Source organism: Rhincodon typus, chromosome 7 (genome assembly GCF_021869965.1).
Source record: "Rhincodon typus isolate 14 chromosome 7, sRhiTyp1.1, whole genome shotgun sequence".
NCBI classification, from domain to species: Eukaryota; Metazoa; Chordata; class Chondrichthyes; order Orectolobiformes; family Rhincodontidae; genus Rhincodon; species Rhincodon typus.
Window position 1 is genome coordinate 8958748 of NC_063338.1, and position 25277 is coordinate 8984024.

At 40.0% G+C, this 25277-nt stretch overlaps 1 protein-coding gene across 1 annotated transcript in view; it reads right to left on the minus strand.

Annotated features, from left to right (window-relative positions):
- Window positions 1-25277, minus strand: part of bard1 (BRCA1 associated RING domain 1) — a 190799-nt gene that overhangs the window by 38516 nt on the left and 127006 nt on the right. The window contains exons 7-8 of the mRNA XM_020510724.2: window positions 12895-13003; window positions 11395-11527 (exon numbers count right to left, since the gene is read on the minus strand). Of these exons, the coding sequence (XP_020366313.1) occupies window positions 11395-11527; window positions 12895-13003 (242 nt within the window). The remainder of the gene's footprint in view (window positions 1-11394; window positions 11528-12894; window positions 13004-25277) is intronic.

The following is a 25277-nucleotide window of genomic DNA, read 5'->3' on the forward strand; positions in this document are numbered from 1 at the left end:
GCCATTACCAAGGAGAAGGTGCTAGAAGAACTGAATGGCCTGAAGGTGGATAAATCACTAGGGCCAAATGGACTACACCCCAGCGTTCTGAAGGAGATAGCTGAAGAGATAGTGGAGGCATTAGTGGCTATCTTTCCGGAATTGCTAAAGTCAGGGAGGGTCTCAGAAGACTGGAAAATCGCTAACGTGATACCCCTGTTTAAAAAGGGAGTAAGGCAAAAGACTGAAAATTACAGGTTGATTAGCCTAACCTTGGCCGTGGTTAAGATTTTAGAGTCCATCGTGAAGGATAAGATTTCTGAATATTTGGAAGTGCATAACAAAATAGGGCAAAGTCAGCACGGCTTCATCAAGGTGAGGTCATGCCTGACAAATCTGTTAGAATTCTTTGAGGAAGTAATGAGCAGGTTAGACCATGGAGAGCAAATGGATGTTATCTGCCTGAACTTCAAGAATGCCTTTGACAAGGTGCTGCACAGGAGGGTGCTGAGTAAGATAAGACTCCATGGTGTTAGAGGCAAGGTGCTAGCATGGATAGAAGATTGGCGGTCCGGCAGAAAGCGGAGAGTGGGGATAAAAGGGTTTTTCTCAGGATGACAGCCTGGTGTTCCACAAGGGTCAGTGTTGGGACAACTTTTCACTTTAAACAATAATAATCTAGATGAAGGAACTGAGGGCATTCTGGCTAAGTTTGCAGACAGTACAAAGATAGGTAGAGGGACAGTTAGTATTCAGGACGTGGGGAGGCTGCAGAAGGATTTGGACAGGTTAGGAGAGTGGGCAAAGAAGTGGTAGATGGAATATAACATGGGAAAGTGCGAGTCATACACTTTAATAAGAAGAATAGAAGCATGGACTATTTTCTAAATGAAGAGAAAATTCAGAAGTCTGAGGTGCAAAGAGACATGGGAGTTCTAGTCCAGGATTCTGTCAAGGTAAACTTGCAGGTTGCGTCAGTAGTTAGGAAGGCAATTGCAACTTTGGCATTTATTTTGAGAGGACTTGAATAAAGAAGCAAGGATGTACCTCTGAAGCTCTATAAGGGTCTGGTCAGGTCACATTTGGAGTATTGTGCACAGTTTTGGCCCCATGTCTCAGGAAAGATGTACTGGCCCTGGAGCGGGTTCAGAGGACGTTCACGAGAATGGTCTCAGGAATGAAAAGCTTAACATATGAGGAATGTTTGAGGATTCTAGGTCTATATTCGATGGAATTTAGAAGGATGATGGGGGTATCTAACTCAAACTTACAGAATACTGAATGGCCTGGACAGATCGGATGTTGGGAAGATGTTTCCATTGGTAGGCGAGACTAACACCCGAGGTCACAGCCTAAGAATAAAGAGAAGACCTTTTAGAATGGAGAGGAAGAGAAACTTCTTCAGCCAGGAAGTGGTGAATCTATGGAATTCACTGCCACAGATAGCTGTGGAGGCCAGGTCATTAAGTATATTTAAGACAGAGATAGATAGGTTCTTGATTGTCAAGGAGATCAAGGGTTACAGGGAGAAAGCGGTAGAATGGGGTTGAGAAACTTATCAGCCATGATTAAACGGCAGAACAGACTCGATGGGCTGAATGGCCAAATTTCTGCTCCTATGTCATATGGTCTTACGAGTACAGTCCCAGCTTCTTGAGTCTATCTTCGTAATTGAAGTTTCTCATTCCTGGGATCATTCTTGTAAATGTCTTCTGCACTCTCTCCAATGCTTTCCCATTTATGCTACAGTGTGGTATTCAGAACTGGACGCAAAACTCCAGTTGAGGCCAAACTTAGAGTCTTACAGAAGTTCAAAGTATTCAAAATTCCATTTTTATAAAAAGTTATTGGTCTCTATTGGGATTATAACAACTGTCAAAGTTTTGGGCTTAACAGAATAAAAATAAAGCCACTAAGAAAAATTTCAACTTCTCCTATTGCTGTGTACAACCTGTATCAGCTGCACATGATTTGATAGTTCTTTCCTTGAACCAGAAGTCATAGACCACTAGCTCTACGTAGCACATTTCTCCATTATCATGTATTAAGACTTTTTTCAGTCCTATAGATTAGCAAAGCATTTGGATGAATCATCTTTCAGTAACAGGAATCTGAATATCAGACATAGCCTCAAGATTTCAATTCAGTGCAGGATTAAACCAAGAGATGGAGCCATAAAATATTTATCAGCACGGCCTATTCCTTTTATAACTGGTGTAAATCTATGTTAAATTTTCCAAATTTTTGGCATCTAATATATTCTATAAATAATAGTCAACTTTTCTTCATGTTGTTTCCGAAAGACAGCAGCTCCAACTGTATAGGACACCCCCAGTAGCATGGATTTTATGCTCAGGATTCTGGAGTGGGACTTAAGCCAACAACCTTCTAACTCAGTGGTAAGAGTGCCACCAGTGTGGCACAAAATCATAATGACACAGGAGCCCATTTGGTCTATGCTGATTTTCTGCAGAGCAATCCAATCTGTCCTATTCCCAATCTGTTGTGGTGGCCCTGCTTGTTTATCTCCCTTAAGTGCCCATTCAATTTTCTTTTAAAATCATTCACTGTCTCCATTTCCAACACTGGAAGGCAATGGGCTCCAGGTCATAATCACTCAGTGCTTAAGAGAAAGATTTTCTTCACTTCAATCTGCAACTTTTGCTCAAAACCTTAAACGTGGTCCCTAGTCCACTGAGTGGGGTGAAAAGAACTGTTAAAGAAGCAGATGCTGGAGTCAGAGATAACAAAGTGTGGAGCTGGAGGAACACAACAAGCCAGGCAGCATCAGAGGAACAGGAAAGCTGACGTTTCGGGTTGGAACCCTTCTTCAGAAAAGGAGCAGTGCTGTTTTATTGTGGACTATGATCAGTCAGCTAAAGGAACTGCGTTAGGAATGCTAGTTCAATCCATTCTGACATACAAGATCATGGTTTTATAGACTGATCAGTTGCTAAAGGATGACATGCCATTCATTGAAATCTTGATGATTTGTTTTATAATTTGAAACCATGACTAATGGCAATTGCAGTCTTTCAGGCAAGAGGAAAAACATCCATTAAATAATTTACCTTAGTTCTGGATGGGTATTTTATGAGCACTTTGAATCTAATACGTGACTAATTCAAAGAAAATCAACAGTCAAGTTTTAGAGATTTTGGAGACGTGGAAAGGGCTGATAATTCTGTCCTTTCAGATGGAAGCAAAATTGGAATGGATCTGCTCACCCAGTACATGAAAATGTTTCATGCTTAACAGCATGGAGATTTAACATCATGATTCATTCGCACTTTCTAAACTTTATTATAGTAGAACTTAGTAGCAAATGTGCAATATAATACACATTTAATCACAGTCACCTTGAACAAACATAAAATATTAATCTGAAAGGAAATTTCTTGACAGATTCCATCAAATCTTAACAAATAACCTACCATTAATTTTAAAGATGAACCATGGGGATAACAGGTTCCTTCAATTAAGTTTTGCTCAATAAATAACTCCTATATTACAGAGCATGCAAAATGAAGAAGCAGTCAATCCAACACAACTGCTCCATGTTGGTTTTGATGTTCCATATGAGCCTCCCCAACTCTATTTCACATAACCCAATCAACATAACCTTCTATAAATTTTGTACAATCAGGAAGGCCTCCACAGTTCTGTCTTCTGCTTTCTCTTTTATAGAGGAAAGCCTGCTCAATCCTTAAGAACAATCTCAGTTCTGCTGTCAGCCTGCAAATCTCACTCTTGAACTTCCACAATGCACAGCATATTTATTCTTGTGGTATGCATTTTTTAAAATTTATTTATTCATGGGATATGGGCATCGCTGGCTAGGCCAACAGTTATTGCCCATTACTAATTATCCAGATATTGCCCATTACTAATTATCCAGAGGGCAGTTAAGCATCAACCATATTGCTATGGGTCTGAATGACATGGAGGCCAGGCCAGGTAAGGATGACAGTTTCCTTCCCTAAAGGACATTAGTGAAGCAGATGTGTTTTGCTGACAATCAGCAATGGTTTCATGGTCATTGTTAGACCCTTAATTCCAGATTTTTATTGAATTCAAATTCCACTATTTACCATGGCAGGATTCAAACCTGGGTCCCCAGATTAACAGTCCAGCAATAATAACGCTAGGCCATTGCCTCCCCAGAACTGAGCACAGTATTCTAAATGTAGTCTAACCAAAAATTCTATCTATCTAAGTTTAAGATATAATTTCTTCTTTTGAATATTAAACCATAACCATGTTTATTTTCAAACGATCATCATAAGTTGCCTCACTACTTTGCAATTTGTGCAACTGTATCTTAAGATCTGTTTAGCAAAGGTCTTTTCCCTAGGATGGGGGGGAAGTTCAGAACTAGGAGGTATATTTTTAAGCTGAGAGGAGAAAGATTTAAAAGGGACCTGACGAGAAACTTTTTCACTCAGCGTAGATAGTGTGTGGAGTGAACTGCCAGAGGAAGAGGCAGATGCAGGTACAGTTACAATGTTTAAATAATATTTGAATAGGTACATGATAGGAAAAGTTTAGTGGGATATAGGCTGAACAGAGGCAAGTGGGACTATTTTAGTTCGGGAAACTTGGTCATCATGAACAATTTGGACCGAAGGATTTGTTTCCGTGCTGTATGACTTTATGACTCTATAGTCCTCTACCACATTTAGATTGTTATTTTCCGAGGAATACATGGTACTCCTTACTTTTCCTGCCGAAGCTAGCCAGACTGAAATTAATTTACCAATTACATAAACCTTCTGCAAAGAGAACGTGAAAGAGTGGGGATATTACAGGATACGGGTGTCACTGGGCTAGGCCTGCAATCATTGCCCACCCCTAAACACCAGAGAAAAACTGCAATCCTTATGGTGGGTGTACACACAATATGAAGGGAATTCCAGGATATTAACACAGCAGCAGTGAAGGGACAGCGATATAATTCCAAGCCAGAACGATGTGTGACTTGGAGGGAGACTGCAGGTTGTGGTGTTCTTCTGAATCTGCAGCCTTTATTCTCATAGATGATTGAGGTTACACATTTGGAAAGTGTGCTGAAGGATCCTCAGTGAGTTATTGCAGGGCATCTTGTAGATGGTACACACTACAGCCATTGTGGTGATTGTGCATGGAGATTTTTACCCACTCAGTTAACCTATTTCCTGTTGTAGTCTTACATCCTCATCCCAACTTTCTTACCTACTGTCATCATCAAATTTAACAATCATATCTTCAGTTCCTTCATCTAAGTAATTTATAAATTGTAAAAAGTTAAGGAGCCATCATTAATCCCAATAGCACATCACATATCTTGCCAATCAGTATATGAAATATTTATGCCTACTGTTTTATGTTAACTAGCCAATCTTCTATCCATTCCAAAACATCATGAACTTTTAAATTCCGTACAAACCTTTTATGTAGAACCTTATCAAACCCCAGCTTGAAATCTAAGCACAGTTCATCTGTTCTTCCAATTATTTTACATCCTCTCTTCCTTTCACTTCCTGTTTTACAGCCATTTCTACGATGTTACTTGTATCCTCTAGTGACGACTCATGCAAAATTATCTGTTCAATACATCTGCCATGACTTTATTGTCCGTTATTAGTTCCCCAAATCACTTCCTGTGGAATCAATGTTCACTTGGATAACATTTTCATTTTTTAAAAAATCTACACAATCTCATCTGCTTTTATATTTCTAACCAGCTTTCTCTCTCATTACTTTTTGTCCCTCCTTATTAATTACTTAGTTATTCTTTACTATTAATATTTTGTGTTTACCACAGGTGGTGGGTCCCCCATTCAGAACTTCTGTTTCTCATTAGTGTTTGTCTAGTCTGAAATATGTCCTTAAATATTTCTGCCAATGCATCTCAACTGACCTATCTCTTAGCCTAACTGGCTAGTTCACTTTAGCTGACTCTGCTTTCATGCCTTCATTTAAGTTTAAAATATTAGTGTTGGGACTCTCCCTCAAGCTGTATGTAAAATTCAATCATATTAGGATTGCTGCTACCTAGGGATCCCTTCTTTAATGCAGTCATATCGTTGCACAATATCAGGTTTAGAATAGCCTGCTCTCAGGTTAGTGTGACAGTCCTGTGTCTTTAAAAGGCATTTGTTCTGCGCTGTTTTGTTTGCAGAGATGTGTTGCCAATGGTGAAGGAATGTCTACTTCAGAAGCAGTTGGTAAACAGCTTTGAGCTCCTTCAGTGTTAGACAAAAGGAGGATGAGTAGGTGCAATCAGGCTCAGAGGTTTTACATAATAGAGAGCTTACTAGGCCTTTTCAGAGGGCACCTAAAAGTCAATAGCATTGCTGTGGGTCTACAGTCATATGTAGGCCAGACTCGTTAAGGATGGCAGAATTCCAGATGTTTTCAGTGAACTTGATGGGTTTTCATGACAATTGAACTGGCCTGTGGCCGTCATTAGGCTAATTTTAATTCTAGGCTTATTAATTGAATTCAAATTCCACCAAATGCCAAAGACGGATTTGAACTCTTGTCCCTTCAGCGTTATCTTGACATTCTACCTGACCCTCTTCCCTACACATTAAAAGACTTGTTCTTGAAAGGGTGTAAGCACTGGGTCAAAAAGGAGATCTTCTTTTAGGACTGCCAGCAGTTTGAGGAATTAAATGTGTACTTTGCAACATTCTGCACAATAAGGAGGATAGAATAGCTGCATAGCTTAAAAATAAAGAAGGACTCAGAACGACTGCTGAGCGCTCGAAGAAAAAAAGTCATCAGCTTAAATAGGATGCATCCAGCATTACTTGAGAAATGAGGATAGTGATATAGATGGCCAAGTCCACAATCTTTTAATCCTCCTCCTTGGATATGGGAGTAGTGGCAGAAGACTGAGGAATTCAGACGTTAAGATCTTGCTCAAAAGAGACAGATGACCTAGTTAGCATTAACAATGCCATCGGAATTGCCTTAGGGTAGCTTCCAATTTTCAGTCAATAAATCTTTGTACGTACCAACTGAAGTCAAACACATCTTGGCAAAAACCTACTCATTGATAGAATCATAGAAAAGCACATCATTAAAAGGAAGGTGTTCAGCTCCTTGTGTCTGTGCACGTACTTTTGGATTCTTTGGAACTGGAGCTAATGGAAACAGTCTCTGATCAGGCAACTCTGCCACAGTGGGTCAATGGAAATGGCTGGATTCTTACCTCTCCAAAATATCGGTCGCATAAAAGTTGAGCCCCTACATTTTGACTAAAACTTTAATCTTAAAAACTTGATTTTTATACAAACATATTCTGTTTGTGACATTTGCTGTATTATTTACCAACTACAGACATCAAGGAATTTCATGTCTGACAAATTTTTCATTGAAATCAGAGTTAATAAAAGTAGGAGAGTTGAAGCTGTATATTTCTACCTTCAAAATCATTGTGCAGTGACAACATGGAATTTCCTTCCCTGCTTCAAACATTAATGATGACATAAAAACCTGGTCATGTCACTACATGAATAGAGAACAATCAGTCCCTTTGCAGTTCTTAATAACTGCCCTCAATTAGAAGAGACAAGTCATGAATTGTACTCAACCTTGTACGCAATGCTCTTAATCCTTCAATTATTCAGAGGGTCAATGAATTTCATTTGTCACTTGTTTATTCAGGACCAGGTCTGCAGGGACTAACATGAAAGCAGACATCATTCTTGATTACAGCTTAGAACTGCAGTCCGATTGTAAACATTCTTGCACGATACAAGAATTCATGGTAGTAAGGGATATCTGCATGTTGAGCATGAGTCTACTTCAGGAACACTGGATTTAGTCATTCAAAATGACAGCAATACTGAGGCAAAGAACTGCACACAGCACACCACTGAGTCACTGGGCACGGGCTTTCATAACTCCAAGTCATCTTATCAGGAATGTTCTGACCTGCAATTTTTGTGGCATCACTTGAATCCATTTCAGGATGCCTGCCATCAATTTTTGTTTCTAACCTCAGCTTAGATCTTCCCCTTTAGCTTTGCTAATGAACATCTGATGCAAAAAGATGGTCATGCTCACCCTCCTGTCCTTCCTGTTCCAGCAGTGAATGGCAGACAAGGTCCTGTTTACAACCCAATGCAATTCAATATCCATTACTACAGACAGAGTCCACTGAAGACTGTTACCTCCTCTTGGAGCAGGTTGTGTTTCTATTGTGGGGAGCGGGGTTTGGATTTAAGATCAATCTAAATAAAGGAATAGATATCTGGGTCAAGACTATGCAGATTGGGCAAAGACCCTACAAGGCATTGTCATGGTTTTTAGAGCTATACCAGTCAGAGGGAGGCTGATGTAGGTATTCTACTCAATGGGATTGTCAAATACCATCATCATCTTGCAGACACATGGTTCCTTCATAATTTACGTCAGACATTTGAGACCACACAGTTACAAGGCAACAGAAAACATGAGTACTGTTCATGAACCTCCACCCTGCCCGACGAGTCATTTTTTCACTAGGTGATCAAATAATACTGGACGTACATGGATGTGGGGTGGGGGGGTTGGGAGTGGTGGAGGGGGGTGGTTATGGGTGTGTAACTGGGAAGATGCAAATCAAATTATAGATTAATTAAAATAAACCATTCAGGAATTGGCAATCCATAAATACAAAAAGACAGCAAACTATACATGGCCATCATGGTAGCCAATAAGTCCTAAAAATGGGCTTGAAAAAGTAAATCAAAGCAAATTGAATATTGGTTCTAATGTGTTAGAGGTGAAATCTGAAGTAGCTCATTTTTAAAAAATAATACTTCCTCTGGCCACAACACTGAGCCATTTAGATGAATCTTACAAGGTGCACCCCTGACATGTCATCCATTTGTAATGTTTTACATGCATTTTTTCTTTTTGTTCAGTTACTTTATCTCTTTTGGCTTTCCCTTCACATACAGTGCCCGAAGCACATTATTCAGTTCTTACTCTACTCTTTTGTTTTGCTTGCTTTTGCTCTAATACTAATAGCGCTGTTAATATTAATATTACCTTTGCAAAGGTAAAGGGGAGCATTGTGTAACAACAACAGTTGGTGAGACAATGAGCACAACCCTATCATTCAGATGATGTCTTGCATGGGACTTGTGAGAATAATTATAAAAATTGGATGCAAGTCTGACTTCCCATCCACCATATTAATGCAATGAGACTGTAAATGATGATGCCACTGGAAGAAGATGTTATGCAAGCCATTCCACGTAGCAGGCATTACATGTCCCATTGTCACTGAAATTTCATAATCTACAGGATTAAAACCGCCCTGAAACATATCACGCTTATGTCACAAGCCTGAAGTCACGACTAAGGAGTTTGGAAACTAGGAACGGTTGAATAATGACATTTTAATAATTATAACCTTAGACATGGCAGTTCCGTGGGGATAAGTGACGACAGCCTGATGCATTGTACAGGAAAAGATCAGGAGAATGGGCAAGGGGCCACAAATTACATAGGCAGTAAAGGGAGCTCAGTTGAAGGGTGAGAATATTCTGAGACAAGAAACAAGAAAAAGATTTGTAAGAATATTGAGAAACAGCAAGTAAGGAGTTAAGTTGAAATTGAGCAGAAAGGACAGTTGGTGCAGATGATACCATGTGCACGATTAAATTAGCAGAAACCGAAGGCTCTGATCACCTCAGCAAATTATTAAATTAGCAGCTTGAAAAATGCATTTACCACAGGCCAAAAGTGGGAGAGGGTGAAATTGCTGAGGTGAGCACAAACAGGAATAAAAAAGGTGATGCAGCATATTAGGCAATGTACAAACTTATAGCCAATCACAGAGCAAATGAAAATAAACAGGAGATTTGATTATATAGGCATGTTTGAGGCTATTAAGGCTTTGGGGTACTGTCTGAAGAACTCATGCCTAGTTTGACTATATTCTGCTTACTGCACTGTAACATTGAAATAAAGGTAAATAAGATGCAAGGATGGAATCTGCATTCACTTGTCCAACTGATTTAAGTCAATTCCAGTTAATTTCATCCATACATGATTCAATATTAGTTTCCTTGGGACATACAGCATGATAGTTTCGCCTCAACTATAAATACTGATGCAAAGTAATCACTTAATGCCTGCCATTCCTTACCTTCATCTTTTAGGGGCCCATGCTGCACTTAACTCTCCTCTCTTTCCTAATATAGTCATATTTTGAACCCGAATTTGATCTTTCATTAGTGAAAAATAGCACTCTCTTTTTAAAAAGTTGACTTCTAATAATATAAACGCAAAATCTTTCAGCTGATTCTTTTCTGCCAATCACTATTTCCGCAATTCAATATTCAAACATACCAATGGCTCTAGTTCACTTTCTCCATTAATCACGGCAGCACTAATGCAGAATCCTTTGCTATTCTGAATGACTGAGAACGATTTGTCAATCAGCTTGACTGATCATGCTGCAGCCATGTTCAATCATGCTTCTCATCCTGGTGCCTCTCATAAAAATCAAGGCACACAATCTTGACCTGTTTGATTGATCCTGAGCAAACATTATCTTTGAAAAGTAGCATCAACTACCATTTCCATAAATCCAGGAGACTTATAATACATTTTAATTTATAACCAAGCAAAGAACTTCTTCTTATTTCTACCACACAAGGTCTGGCTTTTTTGGCTGGGTTGCAGATCACCTCTTGCAAAAGGTGGGGTAATTTAGGATCACAGGGATCAGAGAGAGCTCTGAGATTAGTTTTGTTCAGCTGCATGGGTGGGATCAGAGAAATGTAACCAGAACTTTACCCTAGTTGGGATTTTTAATCTCTGCTCTCACCTCTCCAAGAAAACACATGGTTTTGGGTGATCTGAAGACAGTATGAATTTATCAAAAGATATAAGGCTTATTTGCACTAAACTTTTAGATCTTTCAGTACCAAGAGGTTTACTGCATGGATGTATCCCACCCATCATTCTCTTGTCATATGCCTGAACCTGACCTGGCCTTGTCCCCTCTCTTCAAGTCCTTTTATTCTCTTCTGTTCATTTTTCTTTTCTATGTGCAATTTGTTTATCGCTTTTCTATTTATAAGGTGCTTCTCTCTGGAAATACTAATGAACTCCTTCCTTGGCAGCACTTTATGCAGTTACGGATCTATGGTTCACTTATGAACCACCTCCATGAAAGTTCATTTTGCAGCATAGTTTACAGTCTTTGCTATTACAATGTTCATCTCGTTTCCTATATTATATGTTTGTGGAACTCAAATAATTTAATGATGTAACACATCACTACTCGAATAACAATTCAATTTTATGTTGAATTTCCAAACTCCTTCCATAAAACTATAGAAACCAGTGACATTTCCATCCAAGCACAGTATTGTACAATTAAACAACGAGTGTTAACATTTGGCATGCCCATGTAATGAAACATACCCGAGGTATTAAATTCAGTGCAGTTCCCAGCTTTCAACAGCTTTACTAATTTGTCAAGCTTTTTCTTTTTGGCTCCAAGGAGATCACCTCCCAGTAACACAATAGGTCCATCTCTTCTCTGGTTTGAAGTCACCTATTTGATAGGAGGACATGGCAATAAGTTTGTCTTGATTAAGGTTAACATCTGTACAGAGACATGCTCAACAATTAAGAATCTACCCGTCACTATTAAACATGTGAACACACCATGGAATCGAGCACAGTGGACTTGCAACCAACATTCCATGATACCTCCTCTGTTACTAGTTTAAGAATAACAAAATGCTTGGATTAACTTAACCTTTCACAGTGCAAAATAGTCACTGAATGAGTGACAAGTACTTCTAAGACTATAAACATTCCAGAATTTGACTACAAAAGTACTACTCCTTTGGCTGCCGTGTCAGTAATATTGCCAATCATGCTTTAAATGAACTGGATGAATAAGCTAGAAATGTAGTTACTTCTAAAAGCTGAGTGGGTAATTCCATAATGTAATAAAAACAAAAAACTGCAGATGCTGAAACACAAATAGGAAGTGCTGAAGAAACTCAGGACTGGCAGTAACTGTGGAGAGAGAAGCAGAGTTAACACTTTGAGTCAGAACTCACAAATTCCACAGTGTAATGCTGTTTTCAGCCCGGGTTTTGACTCTTGTTTACATGGTGCTATCTGGTTCTAGCTTGCCTGCAAAATCTGGGCCAAGGAGTAGGGAGGAGGGAAAAAAATAGCCAGGGAAATAAATGACAAACAGAAACAGAAACAGAAAATACACAGAAAATCTGTGAATAGCCTATTGCATCTGTGCCAGCAGACAGAGAGCTTTTATGCCTAATTCTACTTTCCTGTGCCAGAAGTGTATCCCAGAATGTTAAAATCTTCCTTAAAATGCAACTCTCTGCCATACCTTAAGGCAGAGTGTTCCAGGCCTCCCCCACCACCCAATGTCCCCTGTAAGCTGCAGCAATGTGACATTTGGTGCCCCTTTATATTTTCAGGCAATGAATATTAAAAGGTGTTGAGTGCTTCAACAAATCACTCCACACAACCTAGAAAGAAAATAGACAGTATGATGCCCATCCTTTCCTCTTCATTATCCAGTGATCTCTACTGAAGGCACATGGATATTTAAAGAGCGACTGGGTTAATCTGTGGCACCTGACATGCTTGAATAACGTACAGCTACCACCCGTATTCATGGTTGGATGGTGCAATAAAAGCCTACCAGTGTATATAGAACTGCACATCAATCGACTGTAGAAACTAAATTAGCTCCTTTCAGTACTGGTGTTGTCTAAGATTTTCATTTAAGAATCCATTAAAATATTTATTTTATAGAATATTGCAGTAATAAACTATGTTTTCGTCATTTAAAAACAATTAACAATAATGAATAGGTAGTTATTGGATACTAAAATCTATAAACACCAAAAGGATCACATCCTATCATTGAATACTTACAGCCAAGCACTGCTCAGCAACTGGATCCTCAGTTTTGGGGGACTGGTGTAAGGCTGCTATCATTTCTTCAGAATTCGCATAATCAACAGGCCGCAACCCAAAGATATTGCTGAGGAGATAATTTAAAGATAAACATTTCAGCAATTCGGCACATGACAGACATATAAATCACTATGAAATGTGATCAGCCAGGATTCAGCTATTCATAGTTTTGGGAGAACCCACATTTGAAACATTTAGATAATACCTCATTCAAAAACATACTGAATGAAGACTAAAAAAGACTCAGGCACTCGAGCACAGAAAGCATAGAAACGTGCAGCTCATCACTTTGTAGAGTATCAATTTAACAATTTCAATTTCCACAGATTTTACAGATCACCAATAATCTCACTGAACGCCCCACTTTGGTTGCTTTATTCCAAATTTCTCATTGCAAAATATGATTTAAAAGAATGAGATATTGTTTTGATGTATCAATGTAATTTTACGAGTGTTGCCTTTTCGATTTTTCCTCTGCACTCTAAAATTGCAAAGCATACTCAAAAAATTCTTCCGAGAAGAGTTAATAGTTGGCAAACTTGAACCCCTATGTAAACATAGTTAAAAATAGTTAAAAGCAACAACACATTGAAATTAACATATATAAAAAGGAAATAAAAGGGCTTAAGACAGGCAATACTAAAAGAGTTATGACAGAGTTGGGAGGGGAGTACTGACTTCGATCCTTGTCTGTCTCCCCCAGTGGTCACAACAAAGTTCGAGTTTAAAGCACAGGTGATTTTGCCAATTATATACACAGACCGTAGATAGCTCAGGATCAGAAACAATTCAGTAAAGCTGCTTATGTAGCAAAGAAATTACTATTGTAAACAAAAAAACTTAGCCAAGCAAAGTACAAAAAATATTACAAAAGAATTAAATTGTGAAAATTAATACAACTACCCTCCTTGAAAAATAATATATACATACAACCTTCAAGTTTGGGCAAAAATATAAAATCTTTGTGGGGTGTCATCTTAAAAGTACATTGGCCAAGCAAACAATTAAATTCTGGAAAAAAAACCGGAATTATTCACAGATTGTCCAAATGTTAAGCGGTAGTTGAAGTCACTTTGCCATAAGCTGCTGGCATTAAGGTTTCTTCCTGGATCAGATAAAGATGACTGTATTATTTTTAATCTGAATTCAGTGGTGGCAGATTCTAGATTCCCCTTCAAGAACTCTTGGGTTGCAGAAATGTAGCCTGTTCCTGTAGGAACCTTTCATTTGTGGTGGTGAGGCAGTGCAGTGGGTTTACGTCTCAAAAACTTTGAAGAGATAGGTTTTAAAGAAAGACAGCAAAGGATGTTGCTCCAGTTAAATTCTCACTCTCAGACTGTGCTCAAATCCAGCGGCTTCGTTACACCCAAAAACTAGGTGCTGAGGCCTATCTCAAAGTATTCTAGTCTTACTGACTCTACCAGAGCAGCTTGTGTTATTTACACATGTAGCATTCTCCTCACTGCAGCCACTATCCTCTTCTTTGCAAGTTCTAGATGTATATCCAGACATTCTAAGTTCATATTTTAGATAATACATTTTTCATAAAAAGAACAGGTAGGGTAATTGCAAATGTGTTGTCATAATTTTCAAGGGTTCTGTAGATTTGGACACAGTGGTGTTAGATTGGTAAATTGCGAATGTCATTCTATTACTTAAGACAAGTAATGATCAGATTCCACCTGTTCCTAGGAAAATTTAATCAATTATATACACACTGCCGACTGACTGTCAAAAATCTCACTTACAAAAATTCATACCCAAGATCACAATGTTATTTCAACTTTTCTCCGTCTGCTCAGGGTTTATTCACATTATGAAACATTGATCCCAATGAGAATTTACACAAGCATTCGAAAGTTAATCAGAAAAATGCATGTCCAGCATAAACAAACAAATGTCACAATAGGTTAAAACTCCAGGATTATCAAAATCTAATATAAATACAATCAATTTGGCATAAAAATAGATTAATGCCATTTTGAATGAGTATTTGCTATTATGCAGGTTTTAATAATCTTTCAATATTATACAAATAATAATACATATTTAACAATAAGGAAAGCTTCCCAAGTACCCTTTTTTCCCCAAACCACATTCATTATTTAATGGGTGCAAGTAACTTGGATGTTTGAAGTCTAATGAAATTTAACTTCTAGAGATCGAACTTCAGTGCTAATCAACGGATGAACACAGGCACCTTCAACTTGATTAATTACAAAACAAAGCTGACAGTAGGACAAACAAAATTCCGAGTCAAGTTCAACACTTTTCTTTAAAGCATTTGAAACAGTAGTCATTTGTCATTGATGGTTTCCTGAACAATCTGTGGCAGTCATATGACAGCTGCTGCATCACCTGAACTTTCAAACATGTCCCAAGATGTAGCTTGGCTTTTATTGAAAACAGTCGCAAGCCAGTTTTTTCTGCACTGCCTGGAGTCTCAATACCCCTGCACTCTTCCTCAAGGAAGCTGTGGTGCGGAGAGAACCACCGTCCACCTTCTTCTCTACTATGCCTTTGTGCATGCCTGGAAGAACTGCAATGCTTTTTTTGTTGAGACTCATCCTGAGCGGCTGCATAACACTAGGATCAGTGCTCCATAGGCTGTCCCATGGATGCACAAAGAGGTGAACTTCAACTACTGCTTGTGGACCATAACTTGATGAACAATTCACTTTGATCTGCCCAAAAGTAGGTATTTCCATACATAGAATAATAATACGTGGCATGCTGACAATAATATCCAGCATGATGTGCTGACGGATACACCAAGGCTTTGGTCAGCACCTGCAAAGTGTCAAAGCGTGTCACCTTGACTCAAAGGTCCCGCTACCATTGTGTACTAAGGGACTGCAAACATGTAAAACATCTTGGGTTAAATGCTTATACAATGATTGCCATGAAATTAAAATTCACATTGTAAATGCAACCTGTGATGTTAAGTACAGTTTCATTTGGTGCCTCACTATCTTCTTTGCACTTTCATATCATGTTAAATTTGAGCTGTTAATGTACCTTTACAAATTTCATGAATTTTTTGAGAGAACAGTGAAAGGTTTGGAGAAGATACTTACATCCTGGGAGAACAGAACCAAAGGTCATAAAGTACAGGGTAGTGACTAATTAATCGCATCAGAAATTCAAAAGAAATTTTAGTCAGAGTGGTCATGTTGTGGAATGTAGTATGTAGTTGAAGCAAATATCCTGGAGGCTTTGAAAAGGAGGCTAGATAAAAATAGAAAGGATTAGAAGGATGTGCAAATAGGACTGAATGCAAAGGAGTGGTTAAGGTTACATAGAATGTAAACATCCAAAGTGGACTAGTTAGGCCCAAGTTCAAATATCTTTCTAAAAATTGTCAGCCACTAAGGGGATCATAAGGCAAAAAAAAATTCACCCAATGACAACTTGATTTAAACTTGATCCATCCATTCCCCACAAGTGGGTTTAGATAGCTCAGCACATAGAGAACCTCAAAAGAGATATCCAATATGATTGGGTCACAGGGAGTCAGCACACTAACAAACTTGTCACTCCGGACTGGTTCCATTCTGAGACTTATTTTTAATCTAATCTTGCTCCATGCGTTGTTTGTTTTGACTGTGGATGGTTATCAAAAGGTCAAGCTATAATTGCATTTCTAAACAATACACATAGATTCTCTCCATCGCAGCCAAAAAATGCAGTTCACCCATCGTGCAGGTCTATATACTGTATACCACAATCACCTCAGGCAGGTATGCAGGCCTACAAGATCACACCATATGACATCAAGAAACAGCTGAAGGCACGGGCTGTACTGTAAAATGCTGTGGGCCCTGACAACATTCAATAATGGTAGTGAGACATGCTCCAGAATTTGCCATGCCCTGAGCCAAGCTGTTCAAGTACAGCTACAACATTGGCAACTACTCAGTAATGTGGAAAATTGCTCAGGTATGTCTTGTACATGAAAAGCAGGACAAATCCAAACAGGCCAATTACTGCTTCGATTACTCTTGGTCATCAACAGCAGTATAAAGCACACTTATTTAGCAATAACCTGCTCACAGACAGTGTGGCTTTTGCTGTGGACAATCAGATCCTGACCTCAGTACAGGCCTGTTCAGATGTGAACAAAAGAGCAGGACTACAGCAATTAGGTGCTAGTGACTGTAGGTGACATTAATTTATTTTTTCTTTATTCATTCATGGGATATGGGTGTCACCAGCTAGGTCAGCATTTATTACCCATCCCTAATAAGAGTCAGTCATATTGCTGTGGGTCTGGAGTCACAGGTAGGCCACAGCAGATGAGGATGGCAGTTTCCTTCCCTAAAGGACATTAGTGAACCAGATGGGATTTTCCAATAATCAACAACAGATTCATGGTCATTATTAGACCCTTAATTCCAGATTTTCATTCGAACCTAGGATCCCAGAACATTACCTGGGTGTCTGGATTAAGAGTCCAGCAGTAATACCACTAGGCCATCGCCTGCCCAAAGGGCACATTTGATTGAATGTGGCATCAAGAAGCCCTAGAAAACCTGCAATCAATGGGAATCGGGGGAAAATGTCCCATTAGTTGGAGTCATGCCTAACAGAAAGGAAGATGTTGTGGTCCTTGAAGGTCAGTCAACTGAGCACCAGGGCACCTGTGCAGGTGTTCCTCAAGGTAGTATCCTTGGTCCAATTGTCTTGAGCTGTTTCATCAATGAGCTTTCCTCCATCATAAGGTCAAACATGTGGATGCTTTATAAGAATGACAGAATATTCTGCAGCATTTACAATTCTCTCAGGTACTGAAGCAGTCTATGCCACAAATGCAGGAAAACCTCGTCAACATCCAATGGAAAGTAAAAGTCAAGCCAAAGAAGTGCCAGTCAATGAGCATTTCCAACAAGTGAGAATCCCTTACCATTGCTGAATCCTCCATTATCAACATCCTGGAGATTAGGACTAGCCATATAAATAAGATGACCAACATAACATGTCAGAGGCTCGGAATCCTGCAGCAAGTAATCCAGTTCCTGACTCCCCAAAGCTGGTCTACGAAGCACAAGTCAGAAGTGTGATGGAATACTCCCTCACTTAGAATCAGGTCCAAAAAGATTCAAAAGCTTGACACCATTCTAGGAAAGCAGCTTGCTCAATTGGCCCCAGACCAACAAATATTCACTACTTCCACTACCGATGCTCAATAGCAACAGTGTGTTCCATCTACAAAATGCAATGCAGAAATCTACCATGGTTCCTTAGACAGCACCTTCCAAACCCATAACAACTTCCATCTAGAAGGACAAGAGCATAGATGGATGGGATCATCACCACCTGCAAGTGTGCCTCCAAGCCCTGAATTGGAATATACTACCATTCCTTTAGTATAGCTAGAACTCATTCTGTAACGGTATTTTGGGTGTACCCACACCAAATGGACTGCAGGGATTCAAGGTAGTTGCTCATCACCATTTATTTCCATTCATGTGGCAAGAAAGTAGCTTTTTATACCAATCAAGCAATTTTAAGGCTCACCCTCGTCCAGTGCTTTCCCTTAAAGTATCTCATTCATTGAACTCAATCTCACAATTTTCACAAACTCTGTCATAATAACTTCTAAACTACCACACCTGAGTGGCTTAATATTACACTGTATGATAAAGTCAGAGAGATCTACAGCACGGAAAAAGGTCCTTTGGCGCATCACATCCATGCCAGTCAAAACGACCATTTAACTTGGAGACAGTAAGAACTGCAGACGCTGGAGTCAGCGATAACACAGTGTGGAGCTGGAGGAACACAGCAGGCCAGGCAACAGAGAAGCAGGAAAGTTGATGTTTCGGGTCGGGACCCTTCTTCAGAAATGGGGAGGGGGAAGGGAGCTCAGAAATAAATAGAGGGGAGGGGCGTGGCTGGAAAGATAGGTGGGATGGTGATAGGTGGGTGTAGATAGGGAGTGGTGGGGATTGGCCAGTGAGGTGGGAGGAGTAGATAGGAGGGACAGAAGATGGACAGGTTGTGTCAAGTCAAGGAGGTGGGGATGACAGGGAGGGTTGGTCATAGGATGAGGCTGGGGGTGGGGAGATTTTGAAACTGGTAAAATCCACACTTAAGCCATTGGGCTGTAGGCTCCCAAGGCGGAATATGAGGTGCTGCTCTCCAGTTTGCGGGTGGCATCACTGTGACACTGGAGGAGGCCCAGGATGGACAGGTCACCCAGGGAGTGGGAGGGGGAGTTTAACTCTTCTAATTCAATTAGCTATTCTCATTCCATTTTCCAGCACTTGGCCCAGGCCTTCTATGCCCAAATACTGCAAGTATACATCTAAACATTTCTTAAAATTAGAGAGTTTCTGCCTCCAACGCCCTTACAGGCAGTGAGTTCCAGATTTCCGCCACCCTCTGGGTGAAAAGGTTTTTCCTCACATCTCCTCTGAAATTTATGCCCTTTACTTTAAATCTATGCCTCTGGTCACTGATCTCTCCATCTACAGGAAGTCTCTTCCTGTCTACCCTATGTATGCCCCTTGTCATTTTATACATCTCAATCACGTCCCCCTCAATCTCCTCTGTTCTCATGAAAACAACCCAGTCTGTCCAATCTCTCTTCATAACTGAGATTTTCTCAGCCAGGCAACATCCTGGTACATCTCTTCTGCATTCTCTCCAATGCTATTACATCCCTCCTATAAGGTGGATTCCAGAATTGCCATAATAGGGGAGGCATGGTGGCACAGTGGTTAGCACTGCTGCCTCACAGCACCAGGGACCCGGGTTCGATTCCAACCTCGGGCGACTGTCTGTGTGGAGTTTGCACATTCTCCCAGTGTCTGCGTGGGTTTCCTCTGCGTGCTCTGGTTTCCCCCCGCAGTCCAAAGATGTGCGGGTTAGGTGGACTGGCCATGCTAAATTGCCCATAGTGCTCAGGGAGGTGTAGATTAGGTGGGTTATAGGGGGATGGGTCTAGGTGGGATGCTCTGAGGTTCGGTGTGGACTTGTTGGGCCGAAGGGCCTGTTTCCACACTGTAGGGATTCTATGATTCTATATCTATGAATACTTTAGCTGTAGTCTAACCAACATTTTATACAGTTCCAGCATTTCCTCCCTGTCCTTTAACTCTATGCTATATGCCTTCTTACCCACTTTATCCACCCTGTCCTGATACCTTAAGGGACTGTTGTTCATTCAAACCAAAGGTCCCTCTGGTCCTTGGTACTTCCCAGGCTCCTACCATTCATCATGTATTCTCTTGCCTTGTTTGTCCTGCCCAAGGGCATCACCTAACATTTATCCAGGTTGAATTCCATTTGCCAGCAATCAGCCCATCTGACCAGTCTGTCTAAATCTCCCGTAGTCTAAGGCTATCTAAGGCTATTTACTAACCAACCAATTTTGTGTCACCTGTGAACTTACTGATCAATCCTCCAACATTCACAACTAAATCATTTATATAAGCCACAATGAATTCAGACCCCAACACTGACCCTTGTGGGACCCCACTGTAAACAGGCTTCTAGTCAGAAAAACACCACTCAACCATCACCCTCTGCTTCCTATCACTCAGCCAATTGTGGTTCCAACTTAGGAAATTTCCTTGGATCCCATGGGCTCTTATATTTGCTATCAGTCGCTCGTGCAGGACCTTATCAAAGTGTCATGGAGTCCAAATAGATGACATGAAAAGCAGTGCTCTCATCTACACATCTGATTACCTCTTTGAAAAATTCTATCAAGTTGGTCAGGCACGTCTTCCCCTTAACAAAACCATGCTGACAATTCTTGATTAATCCCTGCCTCTCTAAATGTAGACAAATTCTGTCCTTCAGAATTGCTTCCAATAGTTTGCCCAACACAGAGGTTAAATTGATTGGCCTGTAGTTTCCTGGTTTATCCCTTGCTCATTTCTTGAATAATGGCACCACATTGGCCGTCCTCCAGTACCTCTCCTGTGGCCAGTGAGGAATTGGAAATTTTTGCAAGTGCCCCTGCTATTTCCTCCCTTGCCACACTCAACAATCTGGGATATTTTTCACCTGATTTTGAAGATTTATCTAATTTTAAACCTGCCAGACCACTCAGAACCTCTCTCTGTCCATGCTATTTTTTTTAATTGTATCACAGGCCTTCTCCCTGATTTCTACTATCATATCATCTCTCTCACTAGTGAACAGCAACATAAAGTATTTAGACCCCTACCTATGTCTTCTGGCTCCACGCAAAAATTACTGCTGCGTCCTGTGCTCTATCTCTGACATCAATTCAACTGGATGAGCTCTGCTGACAGAGCTGGAAAGTTACATTTGGCCTCAGTTGTTTATTCCAGGGTTGGTATATGAACATCTTTTGACCACAACTTAGCAAGCAACCAGACTATTTTACAATGGAACTTGTTTTAATGAGGGTTAGCTTTGATCAAGGTTACCTGCTGAAGCATTCCAACACTGCTCCTGCTGTGGCTTGCAAATTTTCTTAAAACTATCCACTCATCAAATTACTTCCCTGCTAAAACTGATTAAGATTACACATTTTATATTAATCCATACACAAACCACACTGTCCAGAGATCCTAATCCCAGAGTCCTGTCATAGCCAATACCCTTGACGACATTAAACAATACCACTGCTATTCACATCTACGACTAAATGCGCAGTGTGACTTTTTAAGGGCTCACTAGGGGTCTGTGAATTTGACCTCCACTCATCTGAGATGGAAAAGCGCTAATCGTCTAATTAACAGTAGCCTTCACTGACGCACGTTTGCACTACAGCTATAAATTGACTACAGTCCAGTGAACAAGGTTAAACAGAAGGTTTTTCTTAATTATGACTACTAATATATCTTAAAAATACTAACATTTCAATGCAAATCTTCAAATCAGTTGAGTTACAGATATAGGGTGGAAAGGCGCTTTGCAACTGAAAAATTGCATACAGTTCACGTGCTTCAATAATGAAATTACAAGCAACTGGGTACTTGTGCTTCAGTTAACTTTGGTATCTGGATCTGTTCAGGAATACAAAGTTAAGATTCCAAAGTTCATCATTTGTGCTGGTTTCAGACAGAGCTGACTGTCAGGAACAAATATAGTGGTGATTTCTTCTAGTGCCTTCCGTAAAATAAAATATAACTTCTGTCAGAATGTCCTAAAACATTTCATATACAAAATGCTTTATCATTTAGCAGAATGCTGTGCAGGTAAATATGAAACCTGTGCTAAGGGAAGTGGCAAACTCAAAATGCGGTGAACTGATGTGACGCTGCCTTGGATTGGGAGGAATGTGGGGAGGGAGGTAGAGTATGCTGGATTAGGGGAGGGTCACTCTGTCATTAGGGTCACAAGTCACTCTAAGAACTTCACACTCCTTTTCAGATAATGCCTTAAGAAACTTTTACATGGCCTTCCTAGGTCAGCACTTCTGACAATACAGAACACAATACACCCCTGGTGTGGAAGTTGCAAATCAAGCTTTGTGAATTGTTATCATGGAACCAAACTGAAGATCTCTCCTTGTTATTTCTAGTGGAAGAACATGCTTATGATGTTGCTACAAATACCAACCACTTTTTAAAAAAATTATACAATCCCTCATCCGCAGCGAAGCCTATTTGAGAGACGCAAAGAAAACAATTTTGAGAAAGCAAATTCAAGAGTTTTGCTTTTTGAATACTGTAATCTGAAGCACAATGGTGTTAAATATCCAGTTTTTGTGATTCTATTGCTAATCCATATGAACAACACATTTTATTTAATACAAGTTACCTCATTCCAATATTTCTCTCTGACAGAATTCTATGTTGATTAGCTATGGAGTTCTCAGTATTTTTCAAATCTATTCATGAAATTCACATCCTGAGCTTCAAAACAAATTGAAAGGGATAGCTCTACTTTCTCCTGAATACATTTCTTCATTTGTGAACTGAACACAATACAAGTGGTCTGCTCAGCAGCATGGTTCCCTATGGGTGCTCCATCTTGAAGTCATAATATTCTGCTGAGCCGAACTCTTGCCAGAGAATGGTTATCGCCTGCAGCACTGAACCACCTGAACCCTTCAAGAAGGCAAATCATCAGTTCTAGCATGGAACTGGAAGGAGATCAGCAGAAAACAAATACAGCTGTAAAGGAATCTGTTGATGGCTTTGCTCTGTCTGTTCAGTAAGCTACCACCAGAGCTTCTCAGTGGCATTCAAATTGTAGAGGAAAGGAAAAGTGGGCCATACTATAAATATGGAACATCGTCCTCATGGATATGGAAGGCAGCGACTCGAAGACCAGCTCCATGTTTCCTGACCTGGGTCATAAACATTGCTTCATTCTGAATTTTATAACCTCCAAGCTTCTGAAGCCTCAGAAAATTCTGGGTAGAATATACACAAAGTGAAGCATTTGATTTAGAAACCAAAGCCTGCAAATTAACTCAAGGCAGAATACAAAGATGGCTATAATACACAAGGGACTATACATGAATGACAGAGAAATTCTTTCCGCACTTTGAAGAACCAGTGTAAATGGTTATTGACAGATTACATTATGGAAGGTGTAGAAAGGGGAATGGTGTATCAAAGAAATAGTACCCTACAAAGTTCCCCTCCTGCAATTAGACAACATGATATATACTTATTTGAATTTAATGTATGCAAAGATAAAACTTTTTTTTAAAAACGTATGCCATTAGAACTGGGCATTTTCACAGTGGAACCAGCAGTTGTCTTAAAATAAAGTTGTGACGCTTAAACAGAAAGCTTGTTGTCACTCCACAATGTATCTGGCTAAGGAAAGATGTAACAGATGACCAGATGAAATTCAATACAGCCTGAATTGGAAGACAAAAACCTCAGAGAGGTGATGATTAGTATGTAGCCATCAATCACAGAATTGTCATTCAGGGCAAAATGAGGTCATTTGGCCCATCATGCCTGCATTGGCATTAGGGAGCAGAACTAATCTCCTTTTTATTCCCCCATATCCCTGAACAACAGGGGTGTAGATATGTTAAAAAAAACCCTGTTCAATGGTAAGTTAAGAATTGAGAGACAAGACCTTACAGCAAATGGAACAGGAAACAGACACGTAATGACCTTCCAGTGTAATACAGTAATGAGAAGATACTGGGGCAGATTTACCGACAGTCAGTCAGTCATCATGTCAGTGTAGATTGAAGTTACGCTTGGAGACCTTGTAGTATTCCAAGTGTAGCAGAATCCAAAGGGGTATGTCTGGAACCATCCAAATGTATCCATAAAAAGCAGAGACATTGGATGGTTCCAATGAAATTAAATAAAATAGTTAGTCTGGAAAAGTTAGACTATTAAACACACAATCTAACTCTAAAGAGACACCTTACTTACCTCACTCATCCTCTACCACATGACCCGGACCACTTACACGTCCTACACTGTGACGTGACACCTCCCACCATGGAGATCTGGGACCTGACTCGTCCTCTCTGTCGGACTCAGCACCCAACCACCACTCCTGCCACGTCATCACCACAGCCACCTGACCTGACCTGACCCAACCACAAATCCAGCCCCTGCCGCTACCTCCAGACCTGACCGTGACCTCACTTTTACACCTGAGTCAAACCCCTCACCCATCAGACCTGAATCCCACTACATTGTTGGACCTGGCTCGAACAGTAACCCCGCCCCTGAAAAATGGCACCTCTAACAGTGTAAAGCTCTGCCAACACTGCACAGGTCTATCAACCTAGATTATAATCTCTCAGTGCCACAATGGGGTGGGACTTGAACAACTGCTGACTGACTCAGAAACAAGAGAAGTTTGCTAACTGTACTGTGGATCAGAATCTTGGATCCATATCTATGCTATATACTTTCAAAATGATAATTTCAGATGACAGCATTAAACCACCAGGGCATCTTTCTGATTTGGATGTTGATTTGAGAAGAAAGCAAATAGGTGTTCAGACTGAGGAAAAGGGAATGAAATAGAAAGGAATGTGTGTTTGAACTAAATTCATGACATAAAATGCCTGAACAGTGTCAGATGCAGACACCAGTGAACTCCCACTTTTTATAACTGAAGCATGAACTTGCATGGAGTACAATAAGTAGGAAGACTGCAGAAAGGCACTTGCCATTCACAGGGGAAATAAGAGGAAAACAAGCACTGCTTCAGGGTACGGCAAGAATAGCAAGAGGCCATTTAGGTAATCTAAAATGATTTCGAAGCAATGAATGTGTTGGAAGTTACAAGTGGGAATTTCAGGTCAGACTTAACCACCTACACTTTTATTATGAGATAAAAGTGTCAGATGCGCCAGCAGTGGTATTTATCGAAGTCTGGTTTGAAAATACAGTATTTTAATAAACTTAAAATCAATCAAACTATGA